Source organism: Cnephaeus nilssonii (genome assembly GCF_951640355.1).
Source record: "Cnephaeus nilssonii genome assembly, chromosome: 8".
NCBI classification, from domain to species: domain Eukaryota; kingdom Metazoa; phylum Chordata; class Mammalia; order Chiroptera; family Vespertilionidae; genus Cnephaeus; species Cnephaeus nilssonii.
In genome coordinates this window covers 17494867-17515644 of record NC_137079.1, presented here as the reverse complement: position 1 = coordinate 17515644, position 20778 = coordinate 17494867, and the positions used below count along the sequence as shown (strand labels likewise).

General features: G+C 38.2%; 1 protein-coding gene across 4 annotated transcripts in view; it reads right to left on the bottom strand.

The window, feature by feature from the left end:
• Positions 1-20778, bottom strand: part of RBPMS (RNA binding protein, mRNA processing factor) — a 181915-nt gene that overhangs the window by 103391 nt on the left and 57746 nt on the right. For all 4 annotated transcript variants that reach the window (XR_013813888.1, XM_079779286.1, XM_079779285.1 and 1 more), the window contains exons 2-4: positions 7106-7183; positions 3881-3919; positions 2676-2738 (exon numbers count right to left, since the gene is read on the bottom strand). Coding sequence is in view for 3 of the 4 variants with exons in the window: in XM_079779286.1 (XP_079635412.1) it covers positions 2676-2738; positions 3881-3919; positions 7106-7183 (180 nt within the window). In the remaining variant the exon portion in view is untranslated. The remainder of the gene's footprint in view (positions 1-2675; positions 2739-3880; positions 3920-7105; positions 7184-20778) is intronic.

Genomic DNA, 20778 nt, shown 5'->3' with positions numbered 1-20778 from the left:
GGCCTGATCCCTGCAGGCCAGGCCGAGGGTCCCCACTGGAGCATTCGTGCACCAGGCCTCTAGATGCATATAAGATCTTTGGTTAATCTCTTCCCACCCTCCCCCCTCCCCTCTTCCCTCTGAGATTCATCAGTCTGTTCCATGTTTCCATGCCTGTGCATTGAGCATCTGCCCCCTGGTGGTCAGTGCATGTCATATCTACCAGTCAAACAGTCACTTAGGCTTTTATATATATAGATGGGCCGATTCTCTCTCCAAAGAGAAGAAGTCACCTTGCTCCATAGTCACACACCAAACATGGCCACGGCCATTTGTCCTAGATAGCGTGAATTAAACAGTCTGTCAATGCCACCAGGACTAAGATACAAGAGGCCTACTTCTATTGGTAGCAGCCATTCTCTCTAGGTCTCAGTTCCCCCAACTATAACAATAAGGTGATTTCTAAGGTACAAAGACCTCTAATACTCTATGCTTAAAAGTTTAAAACACTGAGAAAGAGGTCAACTAGGAGATCAATATATGCCCTATACTCACAAGACAGCCTCTGAGCAGAAGAAAGCTAAGGTTCAATACTCCTCAGGTAAATATTAACAGTTACCCTTAAGTCCACAGAACAGGACAGAATTAGACCTGCTTTGCTTGGAGTTCTTTCCAAGTTATTAATATATGAGCAACAAACAAAATTAATGATTAGCGAGAGGATGCTGCTAAAGGAAGGCTTATTGCCAGTGAAAAAGAAGAAGAGCTGAGCACACGAAGAACCTAAAACCAGACCTCAGGACAAGAAAGCCAATGAGCTGGGGCCATTTGGCATAGGGGTGGGCTTAAATATCTCTATCATTATGTTACAGCATAGTTCAATACCTGATCTTTTAAATTATATAACCCTCAGGCACCAAGAAAAATTGAATTTATATTGCTATACTTTGCTTAGAAGGCAAGAAATCACAGCTTATGACTATGACCATTTAATAACCTAGCTCATAAGAGACTGTTGCCTTAAGTCAGACGAGAGAGGTAACTAACTATAAAAGCCTGCTGTTCTTCAGACAGAGGGTCAGTGACACCTTCATATACCTAGCAAAGAGAAAGGAAGGCAATGTAGACTCCATTCTGTGAGCAAGTTTCAACGGCTGTTACTTCCTTTATAAGAACAATGAAAAGAACCTGGTAAAAATGTCATCTAACATAACTTTGAAGAACCTAAAATATTTCTGAATTTAGAAAGATGTCACCTGGTTAGAATGAAAGAAAACACTGCTTAAATAGAAACTGTGGTTTAATTTTTTGAGTTTAAAATTTCTTTTTATGAGAAAATTCTGGTTGCATCTATGTAATAGAAAAATCATGAAATAATTTTTTAAATATTCAGCTATACACTTTGCTTTAGTGTGTACCACTGGTACTCAATAAATAATTGGTTTACATTTTGTTCTGCGGGAGAGGACAGGGTAAGTGAGCCGTTGTTTTAACCAGAAGGTCATTTATCCAAATCCAGAAAAATTCTAAGCTCTTTGGAACTCTTGGATTCCGAAGACATTCCTGTATGTTTTCATGAAAATCCAACAATAACAAGCAAATTATTTCTTCTGGGAATGTATTAATTTTTTCCCAAAGCCCAAAACCTCTCAAGATTGTGTCACAATGACACTGTTATGTTGACCCCCCTTTCTCTTGGGCCACCAAGTCAATGGGACATCGGGTCTTTTCAAACCTCCTCAGCATGGTTTCTTAGCGTGCAGGAGCTCAGAAGAGCAACTGGCAGGGTTTTGGTAGGCTCTAAAGCAACACAAAGGCCAGTGATAAGCTCACAGAAGCTTTCACCATGACACACAGAGTACAACTAGTTAAGTTACCACTTTCCTTTCAAGAAGCACCCTAGACACTTTTGGCCACATTAATCAACCCTCATCCACAGCTGCTTAGGCCAACTGCCTGGAGCAGGATGGAGCCAAGCTTTTCACTGGTGCATGTGCACAGGGAGACTCCTCACCTGAGGGTCTGCTCTCAGCATCTGGACCAAATTAAATTGGCTTCTTTCCACACTCTCTCAGCTTGGTTCCCTTAAGTTGTTTTGTTTTTCAACATACCAAAGGGGGAAAGTATTTACTAAGGTAAAACTGGTAAATGCTTCATAACATATGGTAGAGAAGATACCTAACAAACCAAATGCAGCTATGTCTATTCAATTACAGTTTATTTTCACTTATATCCCAATGCAGCATGCCTTTCAGGAAAACCATATATACAAGTTTTTAATCAGTTAGGATAATGACAATGACCTGTTTAAAAACAAAAAGCCACATACCTAAAATAAAACCTCATGAAATAAGAAAAGCCAAGTTTTTTTTAAGGTTTTCTTGGCTTAGGCTTACCTTTGAGAGCACAGTGATGGCCAAACTAAACTGTACACCCCCATGGGATATGACTGGGCTGAACTAAAATAAGACATTATCAGGTATTCTGAGCCTTATAGCAAAAGCTAGAGTAGAGCAAAGTTACTGAATAGTTTGCACATCTGACCACAATTCTAGGAAAAAAAATCTCTTTAGAGGGCTCATTAAATTGACGAATCCTTTCCTGTTGGATTGTGAAGTCATATTCCTTCCATTTGAGATTCCGCTATTTCCCACCACCTCATAAGGAAACCCCCAAATGATTACGCAAGTACTCACATTCAAAGCGTTCTTCGCAGCTTCTGCTTCTGAGCGACTGTCAAAACTCACAAAACCTACAGGCTGAGGAAAGAAAAAGAAATATGAAGGGGAAAAAATCAGGGGATATCTATTTTTCTGGGTCAAAGGTGATATCAAAGTGAAGAGCTAAGATAAAGAAATGACCACAGGCATTTGTGTAGAAATAAGAAAGCCAGTCCAGAAGAATCATGACTCAGTGGTTTAGCTAAATTTCTAACACGAATCAAAGGGATTGTGAGTGTGGTTCTTCAAGGGCATATAGCTAGGGTGTTAGAGAATCATAAAATAATCTAGAAGGGGTTGGAAGGTGAGCAGCAGTGAACAAGGGAATAGAGGAAAACTTGGGTCAAGAGACTCTACTTTTCTAAATTAATTCAATGTCCCTCAGTTTCTTCATCTTTTTAAGTAGAAAGAGAACCAAATCACCTTCTGGTACACAGTCAGTGCAAGGACTACAATGACACAATGATAAAAGCCCGTACTCTCACTGCATGATCAAAATTACAGATGAACATTTCCATGGCAAATCCCATAATGGTCCAACTGAAGAGAAAGGGGTCATAATCCCTTTGGACTCACTATCTTTTAGTCCAGAAGGATACTTGCAACATAGCTTATTCCTGATGAACCAGAGAAAACCCCACTGAGTGTCAAAAAGTGATTGGGAGGTGAGCATGCTGAGTGTTCAGCATTAGAGGGGAAAAAGCATACAGCTGAAAATTTTAAGAAGTTTGCAGGAACTACCAGGGTTACTGATTACCACCTCCATTCGGGGTTTGAGAGAGAACATGATTCTTCATCACCAGATACTCATACCGATTGTGAAAGGCTGCCTGTTTAACCTTATTAAAAAAAACACACACAAACAGGAAAGAATTGGGAATAAAAGTGAATTTGGATAATAATTACTTTTGAATATACAAATAAGCCCCAATATAACTATGCTGGATGCATTACATTTGTCTTCCTTGGGGTTAGTCCCAGACATCCTAGCTGGAGACTATGGAATTACAAGCCATTTTCCTGTGCTAATTCCTAACCAATCTCACCCTATCTTTTAAAGATAAAACAAAATAAAATCCTAATGGGAATAAAGAATGTTGAGCACTAGTAACATTCCTAAAGAAAGTCAATTCAAACTTATTGTAGAAGTGACCATGAATATCCAAGTTTAAAATTCTTACCTGCTTAGATGTGAGCTTTATAAGAGAACCCTCATAGCCCTGAAAATAAAAAAGAACCACATTTAGACAAAAAAAAAGGGGGGGGGATTATAATAGCATCTTCTCAAGTAAAAATAAGTTCTTTATCCTTTATGACTATCGACTACCTCTTTCACAAATGCCTTTTAAATTAATCAGGAAAGCAAACTGTACACACAGGCACACATGCACACACCCATGTGTACATATGTCTGTTTGCAGACTTGGGGCCTAAAAGAAACCAAACCCTGAAATTCATGCATTTTTATGTTTCTTTCCCTTCTTTTTTTCATGAAATTACGCAATGACAGGGAATTGGTGTCTGTGTACTGCAGATCTCTTTGTTTTATAGAACTAGGAGAGGGAAGGAGGTAAATTTAATAAGATAGGAAGGTAAGAGTATGTGATAACTTGGTCATGTATTTGCTATAAAATAACAATAATTAAACATTATGAATGCACTATGTTTTGGTGAACACTTTGTAAGTTATATAAATGTCTAATCAACATGGTTGTACACTTGAAACTAACATAATATTGTACATGAACTCTAATTGAAAAAATAAAAACATTATTTTTTTTTAAAAGAATGCATTAGGTAGAACCTACTCATCAAAATTTCAAAACTGCCAGGAAAGGTGAAGCAGGTAGTGATGCTAAATTTTGTTGAGGTTTTTAAAATTTCTTTTTCAGTTCTTTTGCTTATTTATTGAACCAGCCAATTTTCATACTGGTATTCTGATTGGGACAGACAAAAATGCCCTACTGGATTTTTGCTTGAGCTCATCTTCAAGGAAGATAGAAACACTCCCTTTCAAAACCTCCTTTCACCCCTCCCTGGCTTCTCAGGATAAGGACAACAAAGTGTGTTTATTTCTGAAAATAATCAATAGCGGGTGGCTTGCACTGATGGATGACACAGAGGGGGGAAAACACCACTTGACATGATTGACCACCGCACATATCAGTATAGAGACAGATTTGCAGACCAGGGTCAACCTTCAGGAACTTTAATTAAAAGAGGGCTGTTAGGAATGTAGCAGGGTCCTGACTTTAGGGAAGCATTTCTGGGCAGAATGTTGGGATTGATTCATCCTCATATCTTCCCAGCATAGAACTATGTGACCAATTAGCTACTGTAAACATTTTACCTCAAAGGCCTTGAGCTCTTCTGGACAAAGAGGTCATGATTCACAGCCCTGCCTCTTCCTTTTTCAAGGTGCTTTCTCTGAAAAACCCAGAGGTTTAAACACCCTGAAGGCCTCAGCGGAAAGGACAAATGAATATTTCACTCAAGTACAAACCACTGGCAGGACTATATTGTGCTCTCAAGTCACAAGAAGAGAATTAGTATCACACAGTAGTTCAGAGCAGGGATGGCAGTCAGACTGCTTGGGTTCGAATCTTGGCCCTGTCATTTACTGTGTGTGTAAACTTGAGCAAAATTTATTCAACTGTTCAAAGTTTCATTTTCCTCATTTGAATAAATGAGGCCAACCCACTTTAAAGGATTATGATGAGAATTAAATGAGATAATTCATATAAGGGGCTTGCTAGTTGAATATCTCTCTCCATATACATAAACACAATAGTATTTTGTCAAGAAGATCAATTAGCTTAAAATGTCCTCATCCTACAAAAGGGATAGTAAAAATTGCAACCCTGCAGAAGAAAGTCAGGAAATTCTATCAAGTTGGCACTCTTCCCGTAACATCTTCTCTTTCTTTCACACTTCCTCTCAGCTAATCTCATGTTTAAGCTTTCTGTTTCTTCTGACCCGTCAACATTATTACTGCATTAAGACAGTGATTTTTAACTGTACGAATTTTTAAAACATGTAATACCTGCCTATTTAGTCAGGAGCACTAACCTCTTTTCCCTTAGATTGTTAAAAAAAAAAAAAGAAAAAAAAGACAACAGCCAAAACAACAATAGCTTCCCGGTGTTAATAAATCAAAATTATACACTTTTTTGTCAGATCAGCAAAAAATATATTTTGGTGTGCCGCAGAATTTTAGTAATTAGTTTACGTGTGCCATGAGATGAAAAAGGTGGAAAAATCGCTGCATTAAGGGGATGTCTGTCAGAATGGAATCATGTCACTGTATGATGCCTTCTTGGCATATAAGCTAGACTCTATTTTATCTCTGTTGGTTTTAACTGGCTGCCCTCTCGATCTTCTCTCTTCCTTTCCTAACACTGCTGTTTTCAGCTATTACATCCTGTTCCCTCTCCCTGAAAAGCTAGATACTTTTCCTCAACCTGCCTTGGCTGGGCTCCTGCTTCAAGTGGGATGGACTTTAACAAAAAATCAAGATGGTCCATTGCCTAATCATAAGTATGGCCCCAGCTGGCATCACTGGCTGACATGTCCTCAACAACCAGCTCAGACACAGGCCCTGAGTTTACCATGACTTCCAGGTTCACTCCTTGAGGGCCAAGGCCTCCAGCCCACAATTTGCCCAGTCCAGCCTTTTCCGATCCTCCACAGGCTAACCTTCAAGGTTTTGCGTAGGCAGCATGCATGGTTATTTCAGCTTTAGTCTGACTTCCTGTTAAGTTTTCAATTCCAGATTCATTCAGTATCTCCAAAGTAGTTGTATCTCAATAGTCACACTACATTAAATATTTCGTGAAGCACCAGGAAAGCTTCCCCTTATGCCAAGCAACACTTTACAATATTGTTTTTACTTTATTTGAAACTTACAATATTTTTCTCATGAAACAAATATGGTATTAGGTTCCTAGTCTAATTCATAAAAGCCTAGTTCTGCCTCCAAAGACTAGTACCAATAGAACTATTTCAACTAATAATCTCCTAGGGAAAGGACTTGATTTATATTATTGCATTTGAAATATAAATACATAATGAGCAATTGGTAATATTTTTGGTGATCTATACTAGAAAAACACCCCCAATTGCCAGAGGACACTAAGGTTGTTCTACGTGGAAGAGACAGATACATGTCCACATCAGTAAGAGAAGACACTTGTCTAGATTAGCTATTGGAAGGACAAAAGGCCACTTCCATCTTTCCTAAGTGACACTGTAAAGTAGGGCTGAGCTGTTAAATTCCCATTGCTCATTAACCTTTTAAAAATATCACCTTTATAGGGTACTTTCTCAAGCATTTCATTTCTTCCTCCAAAGAGACCCCATGAAGCTTTCTTTTTCCTTTTACAATTTCTGAAAGACAGAAAAGGTACCTTAAATGGTCTGAAAAGCAGATAGAGCTCCCGAGGTTTGATGTCCAGGGGCAGACCACTGACAAATAGGGTCCGGACCTGGAAAAGAAATATGAGAAGTGATCAATGGAGTGGAATCCAGATAATAGGTCTCACTTGAAACTTCAAAAACACATTTTTTCAAATATTCCATGAATCCTACATAATTCTTGTTCTTTCAATGACACAAGTGTACTCTAATGTTAAGTTCCCATTAAGTCAACTCTTCTATGTTGATTATTCAAAGTGAACCACCTATAGCTGATTTAAATTCATAAACTGACTTCCTCCCCAACTAGCAATTGCCTGGTCCTAAAAATGTGAGGGGAAGAGAGGGTCCATATAATTAAAGTGTTAGCTTAAAAAAAAGTCATAAAGACAGAAAATCTACCACTCCTCTGCTCTAACCAAACGAACATAGAATGTGGCTCAAAAATAAAATCAACACAACTTTTGTTTCCCTCATCTGCATTGATAATTACAGTAATTTTAATAAGTGGGAAAGTTTATCAAACACATCCAAACAGTAGCCAGAATGCCTAACTCTGCATCTTCCCAGTTCCAAGACAGAAGGGCAGACCTCACTGATCTATACCTATAAGGCCCAGGGTACAAACTCTGTACTTAATGTCAGCTAAAATACAGCTCACAGATGACCCACTTCCAGCTGGGAGGATCAGAGAAAACACGTTCGCATCTGAGTGGGAACTTAATGGATCGGTAGGATCTTACCACATAGATATAAAAGGTGAGATGGAATGGTGCAGAGAAAAGCACTAACTAAGGCAATAAAGAGGGGATAGCACAGTGCATTCTGGAAGATAGGTGGGAAAAATTGAACAGATAGGATCAAACCACAGAGGACATTAAAAGTCACTGGCTCAGAAATTTGGTCTTTAATCAGTTGGCAACGAGTAACCACCGAATTATCACCACCATACATTTTGTTTCTACTTATTTACTTTCGTGTGTTTTGTGGGCCTTTAATCCCTCTATCCCAGCTCCATTGAAAGGTAACTGACATATAACATTGCATAAGCCTAAGATGTACATGTCAATTTGCTATACTTATATACTGCAAAATGATTACTATCACAGCATTAGCTAAAGCCTCCGTTTACATCATATAATTACTATTTATCTTTTGTGGCAAAAACATTTAATATCTTACTCTCAGCAACTTTTAAGTATATAATACAGCACTGTTAATTATAATCGCAATGCTATGCATTAGATTCCCAAAACTTACTCAACTTCTAACTCAAAGTTTGTGCCCTTTGCTGAACATCTCTCCATTTCCCTCATCACCCCCTCCCCCAGCCCCTGGTAACCACCATTCTACTCTCTGTTTCTATGGGTTTGGCTTCACCCCATATTTTCTATTCCTCTTCTCTACTCAGGCTGATACCATATGATTGAGCTCCTCATTAGAAATCATATTGCTACTTAAAAATTCAATGCTCAATTGTTAACATATATAAATGTGAGTCACTCTCCCCTCGTCCCCCCTGCCTCCAGTGTGAAATGGGGAGAATATTTTCTAGAATACTAACACTCTCCATTAGCTGTGGTTGTAAAGTGCAAATCAGCATGCAAGATCGTCTCACTGATCCAGCACAGTACATGGTAAAATGGCATGCCACCCCTCATACAATGCTGGTGGGAATGCAGACTGGTGCAGCCACATGGAGTTTCCTCAAAAAACTAAAAATGCCTTTTGACCCCGTAATTCCACTTCTAGGAATATATCCCAAGAAATCAGAAACACCAATCAGAAATCATATACGTACCCCTATGATCATAGCAACACAATTTACAATAGCTAAGATTTGGAAACAGTCTAAGTGCCCATCAGCAGATGAGTGGATTAAAAAGCTGTGGTACATCTACATAATGGAATACTACGCTGCTGTAAAAAGGAAGGAACTCCTACCATTTGCAACAGCATGGATGGACCCGGAGAGCATTATGCTAAGCGAAATAAGCCAATCGGAGAAAGATAAATATCACATGATCTCACTCATTTGTGGAAGATAATGAACAACATAAACTGATGAATAAAAATAGATCCAGAGACATAGAAGCATTGAACAGACCATCAAACCTCATAGGGAAGGCAGGGGAGGGTGGGAAGGAGAATTAGATACCAACCAAAGGACTTGTATGCATGCATATAAGCATAACCAATGGACACAGACATGAGGGGGTGAGGGCCTGTGCTGAGGGACAGGAGCGGTGGGAAGAGGTCAATGGGGGAAAAAAGGAGGCATATGTAATACTTTCAACAACAAAGAATTAAAAAAAATATATCAAGCCGCTTGCATGTAAGGGTTTAAGAACCACTGTGGTGATATAAACAGCCCCACTATCATGAATCCTTTACTTTACTACTAGTGGCCTGGTGCACAAATTTGTGCATGGGTGGGGTCCAGTCAGACTACCCTGATAGGGCTGATCAGGTGGGCTGGCCAGGGGGAGGGGCTATGGACGGTTGACCGGCCCCGCCCCCTGGTTGAACTCCTGGTCGAGGGGACAATTTGCACATTAGCCTTTTATTATATAGAATTTCCTTATTCATTCATATTTTAGACAGCTTTGAGATACAATTGATATATAATAAACTGTATATCTTGTTTATAATTTGATAAAATTTGATATATGTATAACCTGTAAGACCATCAGACCAAGATAATGAACATATCTATCATCTCCAAAAGTTTCCTCATGCCCTTTAATCTTCCACCTGTCTTACCATCTGCCTTCACAACAGTATGTATGTTCTCAAGTTTTACACAAATTGAGGCATAAAGTATGTATACTTTTTGTCTGACTTCTTTCCCTGTAGCATAATTACTTTGAGATTCATTCACATTGTTACATCAGTATTAATACTTTACTTCTTTATATTACTGAGTAGTATTCTGTTGTGTGGATATATCACAGTTCGTTTATCCATTCACTTGTAGATGAGACACTGGTTTGGGGCTTTTACAAATAAAATGCTATGAACATTCAGCTCGGCTGGTGTGGCTCAGTGCATGAGTGTCATGAACCAGGAGGTCATGGTTCCATTCCCAATCAGAGCCCATGCCCAGGTTGCAGGCTTGATACCCGGTAGGGAGCATGCAGGAGGCAGCTGATTTGATGATTCTCTCTAATGATTCTGTTTCTATATATCTCTCCCTCTCTGAAATCAATAAAAACAAACATATTTTTAAAAAATATTATGAACATTCACACATCAATCTGTACAAATCTTGTATGGACATATATTTTTCTTTTTTCTTGGGTAAATACCTGGGAGTGGAATAGCTGGATGATGTGGTAGATATATGCTTAACTTCTTAGAAAATCGCCTTCAATTCCTTGATCAGAACATGATAAATGTTCTGTGTACCTCAAACAAATGTGTTTTCTGTTGCTATTGGGTGGAGTGTTTTATAAATGTCAATTAGGTCAAGTTTGTTGTTCAAAATATTTTTTGCTTCCCCTCTTCTCCCCCAAATTGGCCAGTGATTTCCAAAGCACATAATTTTTTTGTAATCATTATTTATGCATTTTTAGAGAAAGGGGTGTGGGAGGGGGGAGAGAGAGAGAGAGAATGATACATTAAGATTAATCTACACCTATAAAATGTAATACGCAAACATTGTTTGGTTTTATTCTATAAATAAAGAGCCAACACATGTATTTGGAGAGGGGGAAAATGCCTTGTAGGATATATATACCAACATGTTTATATTTACAGCTATATGGTTTAGCACTGATAAAGTGATCTTAATGGTTTTTTTATTATTGTTTTTTCTATCTTTCTATAGTAAGCATATATTAGATACTTTTTGTTGTTGTTGTTAATACTCACCCAAGGATATTTTTCCTTTTTTTTTTTTTAGAGAGAGTGCAAAAGGGCGGAGGGTGGGGGAGAAACATAGATGTGAGAGAGACACATCAATTGGTTGCCTCTCCCACATGCCCCAACCAGGGCTGGGGATCGAGCCTGCAACTAAGGTACGTGCCCTTGACCAGAATGGAACCTGGGACCCTTCAGTCTGTGGGCCAACACTCTATCTTCTGAACTAAACCAGCCAGGGCGAGAATTGTCTAATTTTAATAAATACGTTGCTTTCTTGAGGAAATTATACTAGTAAATGATGCCAACATTTATAATAAAAGTTGTTAGGTTATGAAAAAACTTTTCTTATGTAAATATTTCAGAAATAGAAGAGATTCTTATTTTAGTGTCTCAACAGGAAACTGTTATGCAGGGGTGGGGGGACTGTTAGGCCTATGTTTGCCACTTACCTATAGATGAAAAGAGGCTCAAAGCAACTCCGTTTTGTTCATCAAATTAGAGGCAACTAAGATGTCTGACACTTTATTTACACATGGAAACAACTTAAATTTCTTAGACTCTAGTGAAGCCCAACATTTTCTCAGGAACCTGCCAGAGTATGTCACTTCTCACTGAAGGGATATTCTCTCCTTTGATAGAACAGATATACTGACTAGGAGAAATAATTCTTAAACATTTACATTATGAGATATGAGTACAACTAAAGGTCACTTAAATCCAAGTGCTTGGAATCCATGTGCTTTGAATCCTTTCTGGACTTCCTTAGATTTGTAAAGTTCATTAAGCAAGTTTTTTTAAGAAAGTCATGCATAATGTATTGGAAAATAACTCTTCTTGAGCATGTAATTCATGCTTTTCTATAAGTTCTAGGTAATTGGGACCTAGAATCGTGGGTATATTTGAAAACATTTCAGTTTCCTTTTCTTTTCACCACCACACTTTTTATCTGATCCATTAAATAACGAAGCACTCTTTTGTTGTGCTGTGTCTATTGAATCACAAAAGTAAGACGTGGTTTCTGACCACAGGGAGCTTACAGTCAGGGAAGGAAGCAGAATATGCAAATGACCTCTGTAATAACAGAAGGCTTAACTCATTCACAAAGTAACCCATTAGAACCCACCAAACAGTGAGGTAAAAACTTAAACATGTATATCCATGATTAAATACTCAGAAAAAAATTCCCCCTCCCCAAAATAGCAAATGAAAGACGGCAAATGAACTTTGTGGCAAGTCAATCATCCTCCAGGGCAGATTTTAATTTACCAGCAGTGTCTAAGTACGTAGATGTGCCTGGCACTATGCCTTTAGCATCACAGATGTTTACTTTATCAGACACATGGGGAAACACATTTCTTAGTCAAGGACACAACATGCCTCAGAGAAGTTCAAGACATGAAGCTGCTGACAGCTCTATCCCAAAGGGACTCTAATGAATTCAGTGGATGTACCTCCAACTTCATTTTTACCCCAACAGGCCTGAAGAACAAATGCTAGAAGTGGTCCTATGCAGAACAGGAAGAGCAAGAGCCTTCTTGGCTCAGCTCTGTGTATCATTCCTACAGAGGCCACGGTTACATTTTGTGTTCTTAAATGGCACTGCCAGCTCCCAGTGGGAAAGACAAGCCACATTCCAGTGACTGACTCCTAATTTAATAAACTCTAATTCAGTAAGTAAAGTCATTGTGTGTCAGTCTTAAGCTTTCCTGGATAGAAAGGCCAAAACAGGCCTTGAAATGGAAAGGCCTTATCTTTAATAAATAACAGGCATTATCTTGTAAGTAATCTAAACATTAAAGTTAAAACCAACAGACAATGCTTATTAATTTCAGTACATTACAGAGAATAATCATGCAATTTTCAGTAGCAGCCACATCTGGTAAAAACCAGTGTGCAAAGACAACAGGTATTTTCTGTATATGTTTTACTTGTTTAGAAAAAGGTCTTAGGGATCATCCTCTATCTGCTCTGAACTTACCTCTTGAGGTTCCTCTTAAATTCATAGGATGGAGAAAGGCAATGTCTCAGTTTCTAATGACTTGTGAATAACTGCGTACAGCTACTCATTTGAAACATTCTAATGAGTAAAACCCATGGGGTGTGCTCCTATGACCTTCTATCCTCTGCAAACTTTCCATCTACCCAACTTTTTAAACATATAATAACTACAGACTCCAAGAGAAGCTTTCGAATGTGCTGTGTGTTTAAAGCATTCTTTTCAAGTAATCATTCTTTATAACACACAAGTGGACTCACAGATAAGAACTTTCAAAGCACATTTTAGAACTTGAAGGCTTTTTTGGAGTGGGTAGCAAAGTCCCAGTCACAGAGTGTATGCTGTATAATCTCTTGCATTTATTTAGAAACCTACAGAACAACGTTGTGTATTCATGGGACACAGTAAGTGCTTACTTATTGACACCTCTGATGACTGACTACATGGCAAACAAAATAAGGTGATCACATTTCCTATCACAATCATATCAGTGCAGCTTCTACAATATCAAATGATAAGCACTCATATATGACATAAAGGCAAAAGAAATTAACATTATAAGAGATGGACATTTAGGAGATAAAAACAACCAGAATCAAGGGAAAAAATGAAAAAGAAAAATTGACTGAAACCATAAAAGGTCACAAAAAAATTCAGGACTACACCTATTAGCAAGGACAGGGTGATCAGTATCTGGCACTAGTAAAATCGCTCAGAGTTCAACTGATGTTTGAAACATACTTTATACTTATGTATAAATAAGTCCAATTTCAACAAATGTATGTGAATGTATGTAATTCACAAAAAGTTTTAAAAAGGACTCCCAAATTCACTAACATGCACAGTAAAATGCAAACCCCAGAAATTTTTCATAATCCCAGTTTAATTTTTTCAATGTTTTTAAAACTTAAAAAGGACTGAAAGAATGTATACTTAATTCCTTATATGTTAATAGTGGGGAGGGAGTTCTTTATGTTTATAGTGGAGATGGTAGGTATGATTTACAGAATTCACATTTTACATATTTACACACTTTGGCATTGAAATATTTATAAGCATAAGTTATTTACTTTTTAAAAAGAGAGAACAAGCCCAAGCCCGAATGTATTTCCTTTCTTTGAAGATATAAACCTTGGGTCCTGTCTACTTTTATCCTTAGAAATTCTAATTTTCCTGCCTATCCTTGCTCCATAGGGACAAGCTTGATCTAGTAGAAATATACATTCATGTACTTGAGTCACACTTCAATTCTGACCTCAAATCAGTGTTTCTTCATACTTAATCTAAAAAATAAAATCTAACCTAAAAGGGGCACCAACGCCTCGAAGATAAGGCCATAAGAGTAGGATAGTCCTAGTTGCAGTCAAAGGGTATTTCCAGCTTTGTGACCATCCTACTTTCCACTAAGGCAAGAACAGAGGGATCACTCACTCTCCAACACCTCTTTTCTGAGAGACCCTGTAATGTGAACTTGGTTTCAAGGAGAAGTTCAAAAAAACCTTCATATATCTGTGCAGCATAAATCCCATAGGGTTGGGGTGTTTTAACCCAAAAGGCGGGAAGGGGAGGAAAGGGGTGTTTCAGAGCCATGTGTGTAAGTTTAACACACTGGTTAAATTACTCTTTCAAATAAAGTATACATTGATTTAATTCTTTGCTTAATCTGTAAGCTCCAGTTGAAACACCATATTGCAAAACTGAGGTCTGTAGGTCATCTTGCTTCCAAAGATGGCTTTGTTGCCCTGCTATGATTTCCCATTCATGTCTTGCCACCATGGAAACAGATTGCCACAATCATTAAAATGGACTGTCAAGCATTTAATTCTGGTTGCAACGCAGTAGAATCTGATCAGCCTTTGGTCAAGCTCCAGTTTTTGTTGGCAATGGCTTCAAGTTGGAGCAGGTGGTCAAGTTTCTTCTTCCTGACAATGGCCACATACTGGTCTTGAAGATTCACTCCTTTTCTAGCCCTAGGAAGGTATGTTTTGGTTCAAGAGTCCAGGTTGCTACAGACACCAAGGACTAACTAGATGGTGTCTGTCAGGTTTGGTTTAGTTTTAAAGTGATAATTGCTCTTTTCTTTCTAAAGGAAAAAAAGCCACATAATTACCTGCAATGCACACCTCTCCAGTTTTAGGGTGCTCATTAGGGTTTGCCCTGGGTGCTATTCAGTTGGTTGACCCTATGCTTAGAATAAGCAAATTTATACCTTGATTTAGGGCCCATGGAAACCAGGTCCCTTTGCCAAGTTGATCAGAAAGTTTCCAGTAGTACCAGGAAAAGAAGGGAGACTCGTGGGAGCACATGTGGAAGGAGGAGGAGTGTGGCATCCATAAACTCATATACACAGGGCTCAGAACATGCACAGAGAATTGAGACAGCAAGTGAGTTATAGGTATATCGTGCCTAATGAACTAGGTCCATTCTTTGAGGAGCAGATCCTAGCCTAACCCAATGTTGATTTATAACCAGATGGTCTCAATCTCTCACTTTGATAGGATTTCTTAAGACTAAAGTCAAATCTAGGCCATCCCTTATCTCTGTTATATATTAGTCTAAAAGGAAAGAGACAAAGAGAAAAATTCTAAAGTTTGAAAACTGCCCAGGAGATGTGTCTGTAACATGTAGGCACTTAACTTCATTATTAAGAAATGTCTTTAGTGTTGTCAGACACAAAGAGAGGTGGGCACCAGAGGCAAACCAGGATTTAGGGCTTGAATTTGCCTAGATAAGAAACTAGATATATAAGTGTGTGCATCTGAGAACTTAACCTTGTTATTAGTGAATTCACTAAGTGTTGTCCAACACAATATATTGTTGTCAGGTTCTCAGAGTTCAAAAAGAAGTTCCTTATAAAGACAGGAAGCTTTACCCCTTAACCATGGCCCCACTCTTACTCCACCCTGGCTTCCCTTAGTTCCTTTAGTCAACTTTCTGATGGCTTACTCCATTTCCCTAGTTAAGCCGTGGAATCCTCCTCTTCATTCAATTACACTGCTTACATTGCTAAAACATTAAGATTTAAAGATGTATGCATTAATCCAGTGTATTATAAACAGAATTTTGCATTCTAACGCCCTAACGTACACTTGGCCTTAGAATTTTAATCCTGTAGAGTAGCCTGAAGTTGAATGTCTAAAAAACTCACCTGGGCTACCCACAATATAGACTTTTCCATGGCCTAACAAAATGAAATATAAGCAGAATATATGAAAAAGACCTTCTCAAAAGTCCAAGACCTCACTTTCCTTCTCTTTCTACATTGTTTGTTAGTTAACAAAGCAAATCTGTTCAAACAAAAATGTCATTCCAAACTATGTAGAGAAAACTATGCCAGATAGCACACAGAGTTCTTTATAATCAAAGTACCTGAAAAAAAAAAATTTAGACAGTGGCAGATAATGAACCCACCACTCCTGAGGGCTCTAAAGCAGCGATGTTCAACATGCAATACCTATTCAGTCCCTTAGAATGAATAAAAATAAAAAGACAACAGCCAACACAATAGCTATCTGGTGTGAACACCCTGTCTTGAACCATAAATATGTAGGTCATATAATAAGAGTTGCATCTTATTGGCCACATTGCATAATAGGGTTGTGTCTGATTGGTTAATTCTTGCTACCAGAAATCCTTATATACAAGTATAGGCACCTGATTTTTAAAAAGTCACTTTGGAGCAACAAGGGTAGGTTGTTGTTATTATTTTTGTAAATCAATCAAAATTGTATCTACTTTTTGTCAGATCAGCAAAAATCTATTTTTTGGTGTGCTACAGAATTTTAGTAGTTTATGTGTGCCATGAAATGAAAAAGGTTGAAAATCGCTGACCTAAAGCATTGAAAGGTTTTGATAGTAGCAATGGACAAACTCCATCTGAGGAGCTTGATCCCACTCTCAACTTCAATTTACAATGCATTCTTAACCATCACAATGCACCATAGTCACAATGCACCATAGGTTCTAACAACTAGAGAAGGTGTGAGAATTGCAAAACTAGAAAGATGTGGAGAAAAGGTTTGCTCCCTGATATTTAGTCATGGAAAACAACCCAATATACACCTTAAAATTTTTGGTGCCAGGTCAGTTCACCTTCAAAATGAAAGCTCTTCCCCATGTGACAGTGGTGAGCATCCCAGTACTTGGCAGTAGATGATGACTAAGTATCTGTTGAATAAACTATATGGGTGAATGTAAAAATTAAGTCACAGTACTAGGATCAAGGCATAAAAGAGAGCCATCCTATGTAATCAAACCCTAATATGCAAATCAACCGACCAGCAGAACGACTGGCGGAACAACCGGTGGCTATGATGTGCACTAACCACCAGGGGGCAGACATTCAACGTTCAAACCCCCCCCCCCCCCCCCCCACCAAGGAGGTGACCAATGGTGGCGATCAGGGGGCAGGGCCGGCCAGCAGGCAGCGTCCAGGTCAACAGCCAAGGCGTGTGCCAGCGGGGACTCCCCCGATCACTCTGTCCACTGGTCGCTCCACAGATGGCCCTGATCTCCAGCCAAGCCTAGGGACCCTAGCCTATATATTGGGAACAGTCTCTTAGATTTAAAAATTAAAACCTGGCAAGCCTATTCTAACACTGAAAAAACAGGATAATGCATGGACTCTGGCTTGCACATTTTGTAGTCAGCCCTGATTCTGACACTTATAACTGTGTGACAAAGCCAATTACTTAACTTCTCTCTGCTTCAGTTTTTCCACCCATGAGATGGGGAAAATGGTACTACTGCCTCAGAAGGATCATGTTATGTACTACTTTTTATAATCAGGGCAAAAAAAAAAAAATGTAGCTGCCCATACAATAGCAAGATGCCTTTCACCTGTATGAAAAGTATGGTCACTGGAGCATGCAGCGTCCTGGATTGCGAGAGGGATGTCTGACTGCAGGTTTAGGCCTGACATCCCCTGAGGGGTCCTGGATTGTGAGAGGACGCAGGCTGGGCTGAGGGGCGCGACCTCCCCACATGAATTTCGTGCACCAAGCCTCTACTATGATACATAAATATCTAGATACGGATAAGTGTGAAGAATAGTCATTGTAACATTTTAATATGCATTGAATAGGTTAAGTACTCAAGGCAGTAAAGCATATATAGGTTTTTTTATTTTTAATTTTTAAAAGATTCATGTGGAGTCAAGCTACTGGGATTTAAATCCTGGTTCTGCAACTCACTAGGTATGCACCTTGGACAGATAACTTAACCTCTCCCAAGTGTTCTGCCTGGAAAGTAGAGACAATAATGGTTGTTCTCCCCTGGCAAATAGAGACAATAATGGTATCCACTTTTGGCAGTTTTAAAACATGTCCATGCATATATGTATATAAATAAGTTCTTTGATTAATCTCACATGATAAGGGACTGAGAAGTCTGGGGCCAAAAGCCATGTGAATCATTTTAGAGGCAGATCTTTCAGTCCCAGTCGAGATGACTGCAGCCCCAGCTCAAAACGTCCTGACTGTATGTTCATAAGAGACCCTGAGCTACTAGATCCACTGAGCTAAGGCAACTCCTAAATTCTTGACCATTAGAAACTGTGAAATAATAACTGCTTGTTCTTTAAGTTGTTAAATTTGGGAGTAATTTCTTACACAGAGTTGTCACAGGATTAAATGAGTTAATAGATACAAAGTGCCTAGAGTTCATGTAAGAGCTCAGAAACGAGAGGCTGCAACTGATAATATTCATGTAACTGTTGTACACAGGCTTAAAGTGGGCAAGAGAGGAAATAAAAAATAAGATTGCATAGTAAAAAGAACTAACATGCATAAGTTAAACTAGAAGTATTTTCCAAATTATGAACCCAATAGTGTGACTCAAAGTCCCTTCAGTAACATCTCTTTCTACCTCTTTACAAGGCCATGAGCCAGTCCCATTATGACCAGCACTCCACCCTCTTGCACCTCCAACGCATTCTCTTAACTCCTTTCTCTCTTTTTCAACTTTTGTCACATCGGGGAAATCTGTTTCTCTTTTTATCCTCGTTCTAAGATTTAAAATAAATCTATCATGCTAATAGGTTTAAGCATTCCTATAAAGAAAAAGAAAAGGAAAAGAAAGCAATAAATTTTAAAGTGGGGTCAGGCAAATAATCACTCTAAAACATTTCATTAAACTTGGACATAATAATAACATCTGCCCTCTTCCTGCTTACATTAAAGAGAAAATTAAAAGTACGAATTAACTTCCCGATTAACTATTAGCATTCATGGTACATTAAAAGTGTATCTTATGCAATCTTACAATATTCCATATATTTTTATCACTACTTTTTTATTGTATGTTTTAACTATATTAGTACAAGCCCTTTAGAAAACAGTTTGGCAGTTTCTTACCAAACAAAAAATGCAATTACTATATGAAAGCCTGTACACAAATGTTTGTAGATGCTTTATTCATAATAGCCAAGAACTGGGAATAAGCCAGATGTCCTTCAATGGGTGAATGGTTAAACTGTGGCACACCCACACCATGGAATACCACTCAGCAAAAAAAAAAAACGAATAAAACCAACCTGTGATTACAAACAACTTGGATAAATCTCAAGGGAATTTTGCTGAGTAAAAAACCCGAATTCCTAAGGGTCACATACCACATGATTCCACTTATTAAATAATGAAATTACAGAGATGGAAAGCAGATGCGGAGTGTGTCGAGTCGGGGCCAAAGGAGGAGTGAGGGGTGAGAGAAGGGTGCATGTGACACAAAGGCAATGGCAGGGACCCTTGTAGTGATGGGACTGTTCTGCATGCACAGAACAAAACACACGTGAAACTGGGGACGTCTAAATAAAGTGAGTGAATTCTATCGATATCAATTTCTTAGTTGTGACAGTGCTATAATTTTACAAGATTTAGAAAAATCAAGGCAAAGGGCACAAAGGATCTCTCTATATTACTTAGGATGGTATGTGAATCTATAATTACCTCAAAATAAAAAGTTTAGTTAAGTAAGCTTAAGTGTACATTTAGAAAAATGTTTGACTCAGTTACATACACATGAATCAAGAGCATTTTATCAGTTGGTAAAGCTGGACAGTGAAGCTGCATGGCCATGAATTCACATACATCTCTATTTTAAAGCTCTATCAGAAGTTAGTCTATTCCTACTAATTTATTAATTGGTTCAAGATTCAGTATTGTAAATGTATTATTTCATTAAAATTAAATAAATGTGCCTTTTTAAAAACAAGCATATTTTATTCAATTTATAATTCTCCTGATTTGTTCAGTCATTACATATGGTGTATTAGGTATGGTGTATTTTAATTAACATCCATACTTCATTCCAGATATTTCTCACATGATATAAAAAAACCACCCAAATAAATATATGAACTTAAGATATTTTAATCTACTACCAGGGAAATGACTTAGGAGCATCAAGCCCAGGAAGTCCACAGAGCACAGACACACATATGAACACTAAGAACTATCTACTTTTCTAAACCTGTTTCTACATGAAAATTCATTCAGTCAATATTTGTTTGCATTTAAAATACCACATGACTGAAATACAAATTTTTGGAATTCAACCTATTTTAGGTTGGATACTTCCTTTTAATTCATAAACTAACTAGTTTATTTTAGACACTTCAAAGCCCAGTGCTTATTATGTGTTACTCCAGTAAAAAAGCAAATGTCCATTTCTAACTTTAGATCACTCCCTAGCTTTTCCAGTCATATGAGTTTCCAATTCCAGAATACATCCAATACATTCAGGCTAAAACAATTAATCCCCAGCCTACTACAGGAAGCAACTTTCCTCTGAGACATATTTGATTTGACT